The sequence below is a fragment of the Erithacus rubecula genome, assembly GCF_903797595.1.
Source record: "Erithacus rubecula genome assembly, chromosome: 4".
NCBI lineage: Eukaryota > Metazoa > Chordata > Aves > Passeriformes > Muscicapidae > Erithacus > Erithacus rubecula.
The window spans coordinates 35881341-35893761 of NC_136686.1; the positions used below are offsets into that span (position 1 = coordinate 35881341).

The 12421-nt window shown below is 36.7% G+C and overlaps 1 protein-coding gene across 1 annotated transcript in view; it reads right to left on the reverse strand.

The window, feature by feature from the left end:
• MYRFL (myelin regulatory factor like) overlaps positions 1–12421 on the reverse strand; it is a gene marked incomplete at its 5' end in the record, with an annotated part of 38340 nt that overhangs the window by 17771 nt on the left and 8148 nt on the right. The window contains 8 exons of the mRNA XM_079304467.1: positions 2436–2526; positions 3065–3175; positions 4439–4515; positions 4969–5164; positions 7863–8010; positions 9813–9904; positions 10672–10930; positions 11021–11088. Of these exons, the coding sequence (XP_079160593.1) occupies positions 2436–2526; positions 3065–3175; positions 4439–4515; positions 4969–5164; positions 7863–8010; positions 9813–9904; positions 10672–10930; positions 11021–11088 (1042 nt within the window). The remainder of the gene's footprint in view (positions 1–2435; positions 2527–3064; positions 3176–4438; positions 4516–4968; positions 5165–7862; positions 8011–9812; positions 9905–10671; positions 10931–11020; positions 11089–12421) is intronic.

Consider the following 12421-nt stretch of genomic DNA (forward strand, 5'->3'; position numbering starts at 1 on the left):
AGATTAAACACATGTGATTCATTAAATCCTGTGTAATGTCATAAATTAACTTATTGAAAATTTAATGTTTCAAGCAGAGTCTTTTAAAGAACACCAATAAAACAATAGAATATGTATAACAAGAAAAGACATTTTATTTCAATAGTTAATTTTGGATTGTTTGTTGTTTGGGGTTTTTTTTGTTTTTTTTTTTAAACACTGAATTCAGGCCAAAGCGCAATCACGATAAAAAGAAGCCAGGCTTTCCCAAGGCTTTGCCAGCTACAAAGCCTGGCACCGTGTACTCACCACTGTTTATCACAATTAGAGCATGATCTGATATGCCTGACAAGCACCACTCAGCTGGCAGCTTCCTTGTGTTGGGGTGTATAAAGGGACAGAAGATGAGCAGCTTTTTCTCACAGTGCAATTGCATGCATGGCTTTGCCACTTTAAGGTAGCCAGTGGCTGACTTGCTTTACCCTGCCCTGTTAGATAGCTAGAAAACTAATTTTTTTCCTTCTATCTTTCCTGTTGATATTTTTACCACTTCAGACCAGAGCCTCTTGATCTTCCTGCCTTATTGCCTTTTTTTTTTTTTTCTTTGTCTGAAATAGTGGCCAGGTTTGAAAAATCTCATTCCATGAATTCCTGCTCAAAAACTGTCTCACATACATTAAAGGAGCCCTCTTCATTGAAATTTCAAAAGAATCTAATATTAAAAATAGTGGGGAAATGGGAATTTCTAAATCTTACATAAAAATATATCTCTCATAAAATAACAAGTATAAGACAAATGTGAAAATTCAACAGCTCCCCCAAATTATTCATGATGTGATATCTGTAACACTGTCAGATCCAGAAAGAGAAATTCAGATGAAAACAGGAGTGTGAAAATTAATGGACAAAAAAAGGAAAATAACTATATAATGTATGCAGGAGTGATGCTGAAGCAAAAAAAAAGCTACAGCAGCAGCCAGGATGATAAAACTTCTCAGCAGGGCAGAAAACTGCTGAACTCTACACATTGCTTTCAAAGCCTTTTCACAGCTCCCCCCAGAAATGAGCTCTGGGCCGTAACTCCCCCCAAAAACCTAATTCTAACTACAGAAGGAGAATTTATGGCACAAGAGGACACTCAGATGAAAAAGGAGCCAGGACTGAAACCATCTGAAATCTCCCATCTTCCTTTGGAAACCCCTGAGCAATGCCCCATGTACTGGAGATTTGCCCTTTTGCTCTCTTCAAACCCAAAATGCTAAACCAGACCATAGTTGTAAGCCTAGAAAGACGATGGGCTGCCAAAAAGGATGCAGGCAATGGCCTGCAAAAAACAATGCCAGGGCTAAAAGCTTTTGAGAGCCCTTGACTTTCTTTAAAAGCCTCTTCCCAGCTCCACTTAATGCACCAGAGCTTTTGGTCTTGCTTGACTCCAAGCCAAAATCCAAAGCCTATTCCTTTCCATAAGCCAAGGGCTAGAAAGAGTCCATGCAAACAAAGGAGCAGCTCTTCAATTAACCCACATGAAAAAGTTCAGTGGACTGCAATCTTCCAGAGGCCCTCTCCATCTTTTGCAGCCCACCATATGGCACCTTACATATTTCCCACCTTTCTAAGCCCCAAACATAATATTCACCTTAGAAATAATCATAACTCCAGACTATGCCCAGTTCAAAAATCAGCCACCACCTACTGATCACAAGAAGAAGGGACCAGGACTGAAAGCTTTCAGCAGCCCCCACCTTCCCTTGCCAATCCCCTTTCAATCCCACTCATTTTGGGGTTCTGTATCTCCTCTCTCTCCTAACCCTAATTCTCCATAGCTCTTGTTACACTGCAGATCTGGGCTTTTTCTCCTTTGAGTCTAACTGTAAGCTAAAGCTGAGTACTAAAAGAAAAACACTCTGTGAGCCAGGCAATTGAAAAGTAAGTTATGAGGAAAAGAGATTATTCTTCCTTTTGTTAATTTGAAATCTATATTGCTACCATCAAATTGAGAGGTGGGACACTGGAAACACACTGGAAAAGTGAAACTTTGGGTCTTAAACTTCCTAGACCTGCTTGACCTTCTTTCTTACTGTTTTTTTTCCTTCTCATCCTCTTTGAAAAATGAAAACTAGGTAATGAAAGTTTTTACAAAATTCCTGGCAAGTGTAGTAAATAGTTTCACTGCAAATTAAAAAAAAAAAAAAAAAGTATGGAAAAATCAATATATTTTGTATTGGAACCCATTACAAGCTTTCTGTTAAAATCCATCTATAGCTCTACTTATAACACTCTTAATTTCTGATAATTGGAAGATAACATACTCATGTAACATGCAACTATAAGATTTTTTCCTCAATCTTTTTGACTCGGTGGTAATTTTTACCCCCAAACATCATGACCCCTCAATCTCCTGTGAATATCAACCCAGTAAATACTTTTACATGGAAGTAATACAAATTTATACCTACCCTCACAATGATCTTTTCAGAGACATTTGCAGATAGTAAGTAGAACTGGTCCTGAGAGACAGCATACAGTCCAACTACCAGCATGAAGTATCTAATTTGAAATTGATTTAATCAAGACAATAATAGAAGTAATTCTTTCTCACAGAAAAAAAAAAAGTTTTAAATACAGATGTTATTATTGAAACTTAAAAATACAGACAATGTTTTTAAAATGTATTTCTCACAACAAAAAAGAAAAGGTATTTCCTTTACTCTTAAGAAATATGCTCTTACAAACCCCACAATCACTGCAAATTAATAAAGAATGCAATAATTTTCACAAATGTAAGCAATGAAGCCTCAAAGATGAAAACCTTCAGAAGAAAATAATCATGATTTGGGTTTTTTTGGTTCCTGATTTTGTCAGCCATTATTCTGGCTATGATTTCCTGAAACTATCTCTAACCATGAGGATGAAGTTTGGGGTGTTTAATTCTCATATCATTTTGTGACTGTAGAGAAAGAGGCTTTTAAGCACATATCAAGAATTTGGAAAAAAACCCCACAGATTTGATAGCAGAGGTTTTTCTCCATTTTAAATATACCTCCTTTCTGCTTCTAACACACAGGCCAACTAGCAATAGCAATACCTCTGATCAGGATTAGGTTTTCCTTTTTTTCTCATATTATTTGCAGTTGTTTCACTGAAATGCAGCCGTCCCAGTGTTACTTTAGTTACCTGGTCCCCTGGCAGATCAACTCTAAAATGGAAAAGGAAGCAAGATCAGGGAAGTAAGTATTTAGAGATCTGGCTGCTCAAACCAGGTTTCCCCAAACTCATTAAAGCAGTTTTGAGAAAAACTGACACATCAACAAAACAGAGGAACCCCAGGGAAAAGTGCAGTAACCCCGATTTCTATAAATGCATTAAAAACAGTGACTACATCAAGGAGATAAACAGGATAAAGCACCAGCAGTAGGAAACTGTTCTTAGTAATAAGAGTCTTATGGTCTGTTTGTACATGTCTTGAATATAATAAAACTATGTATTCCACATGGTGGCTGTTTCACAGGATTAATAACTGCTTGTTTATTATTGGGCCTAAATTTCCACAGTAAAATTAATAGATCTTACTGCTTGTCCTTCCTTTCATCTCCACCTAATTCACATGTCTGGAAGTACACAGTAGACACCTATGTGTCAAGTACACAGTGGTAGTCCTCCAGTAAGTGATAAATAATACAAATAAAGAGTCTGTATAGATAAAATTAAAGTTCAGCAAACAGTCACACATAAAATAATTTACATACACGCAGAATATATTTGCCAGTACACAAAAGGAAGAAAAATGTCATGAGAAGCAATTTAGTGAAAATCAAACTCTTCTTCCAAGCTCAAAGTTCAATTTAGGTGATAATATAGTGCAGCCTTTATCCCAGCACTTTCCTGTCCAATCTTTGTATTTTAAATATTATTTAATTATTTATACAGAACAGACCAGCTCCAAAGTAGGAAATTCATGCCAGAAGAGTAAACATTGATTTTGCCAGTGAGTTTAATGCTCAAGAATGGCAGTGCTCCAGAAAGATGCTGCATGTGTGTTTCTAGCAGAGGCACTCCCCCTAAAAAAGCACTGTAAATGTATCTCATGCCCATAGAGAACAGGAACATTCTGACATTTTTTAAGACTGGAAATGCATCTGCCACTCAGCTCTAAGCAGCGTAAAAGAGTGTTTCTAGCTGAATATAAATATTTTGGATAGACATACTTAACCCCATCTGCAAAGCTATTGATAATTTTCCTTAATGAAGTGTGAACAGGTATATATTATTACTGTGATTCTATGTGTACAACCACAATGAAATCTGGATAAAAATCTAAAAACTGGCTTAAAAGGTACTGTAAGATTTCAAGAAACAACTACTTCATATTTCAAACCAATCATACAGTATCACAGTATAACTAGGTTGGAAGAGACCTACATATTGAAACAAAATAGAATAATTTTCTCAAAAATCTTACTTAACAGGATGAAAAGTTTTTTTGCTTCGATCTGTTTGAGACTGTTCAATAGCAATTGTTTGATTTGGAGTTTCCACCTATAAAACAAAGATAATTTTCAAAAATGACAAGCATAATAAATTTTCAAACACATAAAAATTGAAATAGACATTAATAGGCAAATTGTACCTAAAAGAGAGAAAATGCACTCATTTCTAATGGGATGACATAGAAATTAATAGAGAAGCTGACTCCTGTTCAATCGATAATTGATAATCTAATCTGAAGACCCAAGTCTTTCGGCAGATATAATTTCAAAAAGAAAAAAAAAAAAGAAAGTAAGTGCATTAATTTAAAAGAAAAAATGCTCTCTGAATCCAGACTGTTATTGGCTCATTCCATGCCCAAGCATAAATGTAGATATTCAACATGAGAACAGAACCTACACAAAATAGTTACATATTCTTGGTCAAAAAAAAAGTTCACTTCAATTATTTACCTTATTACATGGATAATTAAAAGTAATAATCTCAAAGAGGAGACACACTTGCCTTAATTCCATAAGCTTTCAAGTAAAACTTTTCTATTGGTTTCCTCCCCTGCTGAGTTTTGACATATTTTGGATGTCCAGTGACTCTAATATGAACTGTGATTTGGAAATGATTCTTCTTTTGGCACACAAAGGCATCATCTGTTGTTGAAAAATTAAATCCTTTATCTGTGACAATGTGATATCCTACAGCAGGTCTACAAAAACAAGGAGAAGGAATAGCAACTTTAAGTGCTGACATACTTAAGTGACATCTTGAGCTTCCATGTTTTTAATGTGGTCCAAAAATCCATCTGATTTTTAGTGACAAAACTGGACATTGTTACAATCGTCAGTTCTACCAGTATTTTATTCTTAGACTGTCAAAGGTGTGAAAATGAAAACACATATTAAATGTCCTCTAATTCCAGTCTGAAATGTTTGGAAACCAGAGGTTGATAGGTTTACATAATCCTCACTCACAGATCTGATACAAAGGAATTCTGTGCACCTAAGAACACAAACCAACCTTTCAGTGTATTCAACCATTCATTATAATACTGCTACAAACAGCAGTGCTGCAGACAACAGTGAGCTAATGAGCCAGCAAGACTCCCCACTTTGTTCACAAATTCCCACAGCAAGTGCTTCTGCAGAAGCTACTGGGATTCCAGTAAGGCTTTACTTAAGCTTAAAGAAAAGCTGTGGCTACCAACCCTCCAGCCTGACTATAAACTGTCCTTCCTGCTCTGGCTAAAGCAACTCTATTTTATCTCTTGGAAGAGCAATTTGTCACCCAAAGAGCAGGAGTATCCTGTCTCTACGATTCACAGTAAACAAGGAAAGGTATCAAAAGATCTTTCTATTAGAGACAGTGAACTCACCATCCCAACAATGTTTCCAGTCCTTCTGATTTAAGTGATGGATAATTCTAAAATAACAGAACTACATGGCAAGGTTTTCTTCTATAGACACTGGCTTTTCTTGTTAATAATGAAAGTTTGATAATTTCATAGTAGAGAAAGCATCAGTTTTTTGTATTTAGGTGACAGCAACTTCATTAGCTGATATCTTAATGCAGTTTCAGACTATTTGCTTGCACACAGGCAAGCAGCTTGAGAACCAAAATTACAAATGTCTCCAAGTTGCAGTGTTTGGAACAATGGCTCCCAAAGAGCAATTTCATATTACAATTTTCTGAGTATATAATTCACAGTAAATAAGAGCAAACATATATTCTGCTCTAGTGCACAAAGAATGTCTTACCAAACAGTACAGCAAAATTTGGAATAAATTTTAGGTAGCAACAGATATCTGTCACACAAGCATCCCTACTAGAAATATGCTTCAAATTCCTCTTCCTATTCAGAATTTAAGTCTTCAGACATCCTTGGGACAGAGTACCACCAATATCAGACAAGAGCCAAGAGTGTGCCAAGCAGACACAATGAAGGGTAGCATTAACAGCAAAGTTTTCTAATTATCTACTTCATGTTAACAGCACTTTGGTTGTGAAAATGAAATAACTAGGATATTCAAGTACTATATGAATAAAATGGAAAATAATAATTAAGCTGAGAAATACCCCTAAAATGGGTGCAGCAATTTGAAGGCATGGGGTCAATCCCTCTACACTAAGTAATGAGAAGTATGTGAGTGTTTTGAGACCAACAGAATAGAGGATCACTACTCAGAAAATCTGTACAATGTGCTGTAATTACAGTGCATCTTGGAACTACAGCACTGCCATTGACCTCACTGAAAAGTAATACTGACTTCCTCTGCAAATAACACCTCAATCCCCTCCCACAGTATATTGCTCAGCATCACATAGGCTTTGTTCACAAATAATGTGTCTGGAACCTTAATTTTAGGTGTATGGGAAGCAACAAGTAACTGAGTAGTGGTGGGAGAGCAATCTCCCACCATCAGCACACAGAACTCATGTACTTATGGACTGAAAGTGCAACAGGAGCTGGAAGCCACTTCCATTTAGAGTGAATATTCATGTCATAAAATTCAGCTGGAGGTTTCTGGGTCCATCCAGCTCCCAAGGAGTGTAAAGATCTGCCCTCTTGTCATGTCAATCACCACCTGAGGAGAAGGGCTGTGTGGGACATAGTAAGATGTGCAATGGCCCTGTCCCCTGTGTGCAAACAGGGAACATCAGTATTCAGTGATGACATCGAGCTCCCAGGAGATTTTTGGCAGGTTGGGTGAGAGGAGCATTAAAATTTAATGTGCTATGTAAGTCCCATGTAGACAGTGACAAATTAATCAGATGCTGTATAAAAGGGTTAATTTGTCAAAAGGTTTCATATGCTAAATATTAGAACGGAGAAAATCAGGGATGTAAAGTGAACTTGGAAGGATTTTTTCCAGATCATGTGGCAAAAAAAAAAAAAAAACTAAAAAAAAAAAAAAAAACAGTTTGATTAACACAGGAAAACTCTGAATCTTTGAATAACCAGTTGCATGTCACACACACATGCTGTCTATAATGTCTTAAGTTGTATGAGCTCAAAAGTAATACTGGTAATTTCTAATATTGTCCTTCAGTGTTTTAGACCTCTAGAGGGAAAGGTGCCATACACTTAGTAATCATTTGCCCCAATGCATTTGACAAAATAAACAAAAGTTACCAGATATGTTAACTCACTTTTCTTTTGCCCCTAAATCCCCAAAGGGAAATCAGAAAATCTGGCATTTGATTTCAACCAGCATTTCAAGTTCAGCTTATCTGATACAACTGCAAGTCCATCAAACCTCTTATACTTCCTTCTCTGCTCTTATTTCAAATAAGAAAAAGGGATGCCAAATGTATCATTTATTCCTACAAAACTACAACAACAGATAAAAAATGGGAAAAAATCCCACAAGAAACCAATTTTTTTCAAACGCAAAATCAGTGCTTACAGCTCTTCATAATTAGAGTCAAATAAGCTGCTCCACTGAGAAGTTTGATATGGTTGCCATGTAAGAGCTTGACAGCATTTTTCCAAAGCTGTATTCTGTCCATCACTGTCATATTCTTGCATTTCAGCAGCAAAATCCTTTACAATTGCTGTAGAGAGATAACAATAATTCAGTTATTTCTTTTGGGACTAGCCAAAAATCCTGCATAGACATTTTTATAAATATATTTACATAAATGCAGACACATACAAATCACAAGTACATTGCATATATATTTAAATGTGATTATCCTTTGCAGTTATTCCACAGATTGTGTTATATTCTCTTGCTCTAGAAAATAAATTTTTCAGCTTTCCTGATTTGCAAAATAGTACACAAGTAGCACTTCCTATTTTTTATTCTCTCCAAAAGGATGAATAGCTTCCTTTGGGGGAGGGAGGGAAGAAGGAAAGCCAAGAATTCTACTGTAAATCTGCAACACTGCAAGAAGCAATTAAGCAAAATAATTACATTTGTTTCCCATTCCCTCTACTACAGGTTTCAATTGAAGAATATACTACAGGAGGCACAGTTTTCCAATATCAAGCACATTCTCCATTATATCTGGTCAATCTCCTTACTGCTTTCTGCCTATACATTCGAGAATTCTTTGACAGACAGGGTCAACCCCAATTCTCTGAGATATTATACATCTTATGAAGACAGAGGAGAATGTGGTAAGAGAGACAGATAAACAGAATGCAGTAAGAATAGGAGAAAATGTGTCATTGAGCATTCAACTAAGATCCATCCACAGCCAGTGGCAGCACAGAGCCTTCAGAATCACTTCAGGCCCAAGCTCCATCTGCAAGCACTTCTGACATACAGCAGAGTAAAGATTAGATAGATTAGATTAGATTAGATTAGATTAGATTAGATTAGATTAGATTAGATTAGATTAGATAGGAAAACATCACAGTAAAGAAATTCACACCTCACTTCTAAATTATCCCCATGCCATTTTCATCCATGTCTCTGTTCTTTTTCCAATGCACGTGTCAGCAAGATTCTATTAAGAATGACACCCAAAGAAAGCTTATTTCAAAGCTATATATTTCAGTATTAAAAACAGCAATATCAATTTCAGATAGAGAAGTGTATGCTTCTTCAGAAGTGTCTTCTCTTTTAAGCAGTTGTTGACTTAGAGGACTAGTCCCAGTCAAGAAACACTGATTAAACTAAAGATATCAAAGGAAAGGCAACTTACTAAATCCAGTTGCTACTCATTAAAAGTGTTGTAAAATGTTGATTTAATGCTAGCAAATAATTTACTCTGAAGAAATAATAAACAACTCAGATTTTTCATTAACAGACATAGGTCATTACAAGCTGCTAATTCAGAAAGAGCCTCACACTTCACAGAAGCTGGTTCATCTCTGTACAAGCCTGATAAGGTTATTTGTATCAATTGGTATAAATGTATTCTTTTCATCTTGATATAACAAGGAACCAAACCAATATGGGGAAGGGGCAGGAAAGAACATAAAGCTTTCACCAAGTTTGTTTATGCAGACACTTTGTAGGAAAAAAAATAGAGTGGAGGAGATAATGGGAAATGGCAATCTCTGCCCTTCCCTGTTCAGCTGACCCAAAATGGTTTCTTTGCCCAGTCAAGTTAGTGACAAGCAAATTAAGCAAAATGTATTACCACCTCTGTAGTAGAAGTTCACATATGAAAAAGGGAAGAGTATTCTATCCAGAAAAACCTCAGGAAACATGAACCTCTAATGCTCTTCTTTCTTTGCCAAATATAAATAAATCCTGGTTTTCCAAATAGGTGAATTCCTCCAGACTGGGGAGTGGAGTACAGTCCATTAACACCTTTACCTTTCCTGAGCCAGCAGGAGCTGTGCTCCTCAAGTATTCATTGTGGCATAAAATATTAAATTTCCTCTTCACACACTTGCTCACCTTGTCTGGAATCTTGAGACAGCACCAGAGAATCAATCCCATCTCCTAGTAATTGGGAGAGCTTCCTTTTTTTGCTTGTTGCTGCAGAAATACTTTTGTAAAAACACATGTTGCATTACTCATTTATAAGTTTAAATATAGATTTTACAGAATCATAACAAAAGAATACCCAGATACCTCTTATCTCATTTTAACTGCACTGTCATTTATATTCTGATTTGCTAAGGGATGATATTGTTGGTTGTTTTTTAAAAATGAATTATCCAATTTTTTCCTTCCAAAACTTTTTTTTTAAAAGTCACATGAACAAAGAAGTTGATCCCATTTAAAAATTTACACAGTGCATAAGTGACAAGGGTTTAGTTTCCTTTGCATTAAAATCACAGCTTTTATCTTGATTAATTTTACTTTTTGCTAGTTAATGTTAGAATACCAGAACATTTTAAATAATTGAGCATCCAGAACACATTGGTGGGTTAATATGGCAGATAGTATATGATTACTGCTTCATTTGTTTACATGGATATGATAATTCCTTTTCTCTTATGTCATTTGCTAGAACACTTCCAAGATCCTCATTCACAAATCTCTACAAAACACCTCAATATTTTTACAACACAGTTATGAAAAACCTGTTGATTTCTCATTAGCCTTCTATTGTTTTAAAAATTTAAATGCATTCCTACTTCCAGTTTAAACATCAATCAATATGTTTTAAAGCACCACAAGTGTCTCAAAAATGTCTAAACACTGCCATCCTGTGGAAAATCCTACACCCACAGGGATTTACAACGAGTCTTAAACCAGTTCTACTGGTCTTTGCATGTCTCCCTGTTTGCATAAAAGCTTTATCATTTACCCAGAAATCTGAGGTGCATTAGGCTGGAAGTATGGATAATTAAAACCCGAAGAGCTGGAAGATGTAGAATGATTCCATGGAGTCACAGCATTTTGTGTCTTCAGGCAGCAGCCTTGGGAGATGGTGCAGGGATACCCCATGGCACTGGGGTCAGAGTAAGTCTCCATGAAGCCACAGGGAATCTTGCTGGGTGCCACGACTGACGGGCATGGGAGAGGAGGCTGCAGCCCACTGGGGCACAGAGCATCACACCATGGGGCTGAGGGAAATAAACAGATAAAATAAGAACAAGGAAGAGGAGCTGGAGATCTTTCTACAAGTTTGGGAGAGGCCAAATCATGTCACCTACTTTGTGGCTGTGGTGGGGAACATGGTTCTGATCCAGAGTCTGGTGGAGAGTCTGGCAACTGGCTTTGCCTAGGGACGAAAAAGGCATTTTAATTTCTACTGGAACAACACATGAAGGACAACAACCACCAGTGCTGAAAGTGGAGGGGGACCAGACTGCTGACAAGGGTCTTCAGGAAGCATGGCTCACCATGTTTGCTGCCCCTTCTCACAGGAGCAATGTCACCTACACTTAATCTCCTGTGGCCCTCTGCATCTCTGTCCTGCAGGAAGGCTTGAACCCCATCCCTTCTCACCCAAATCCCCTCTTCACAATCTGCTGACTTCAATCCTCCTTCCCACGAGTGGTTCTTCAGTTACCTCCAGGCACACCAGTGACTCAACATAGAGTGCACAAGAGATTTAAGCACCATTCTCTCTGGATTAGAGTTTAGAGATCTGTGGCATCTTCATCTCTCTCAAGGAAGAGAAAACCCTATGCCATCTTGCTGTCCTCTAAAGGAGATACAGAGGGGTTCCTCTGTTACACTTGGAATAGATGGAGGTTCAAGAAATGGATTCTCAATCCTTTCAGATATTCCTGTGATTTATCAGCTCAAACACCGCTCTGAAGCTCAATCAGAAACACAAGTCTTAAGATGCATGTTATGCTAAAAATGCTGCAGCAGAGGAAGGGTGACAGAAGTCTAATGAGCCTCTTTTACCAAACTTGAGTGCTCTCACAGAAGTTGAATAAAAAAAATTCCTTACAGAGACACCCTCAGATGCATAAACGACAATTTCACACACACAGAGCAAATATTTCCAAGCATCAGTGGAAAATTTTCATTATATGGTTTCCACTTCAGGTTTTGTATTTCTGACTTTGGATAGCATTAAGGAGAGCAGTTTCATTTTCATCCACAACCTGCATTTTGGCCTAGCTTCAATCACATTCTTTAAAAATAAATTTTAAAAATTCCACATTAGAATATTCTTTAATTACCTTCAAAATAGATTCTCTCATGCTTTTAAATACCATGATTGCACTCTAAACCTTGTTTTCAACTTTGAATAGTTATTAAATATTTATTTTATTTTTTTCTGTGGGATACTTGATCCATAGATACTGAATTCCAATTGGGCTTCGTAAAATTTTAAAAGATACATACATAAAAGTCTAAAACTTCCCTTCTGCACATTCAGTTCATATTCTGGTTTCAAATGTTGCCTTGGGTACTCGGTTTCTGCTTTAACGTAGATTATTTCAGTAAAATAGAGAGACAGACACTTTCTAGGAGAAAGCATGTATGAAGTACAGAGGTAGTAGGGATATATCTGCAAGTTAGAACTATACTGAAACTAATATTGTCCTTTTAGAAGGAAAAGAAAATAATCTGTATTTTAAAGTATTCCACATTAC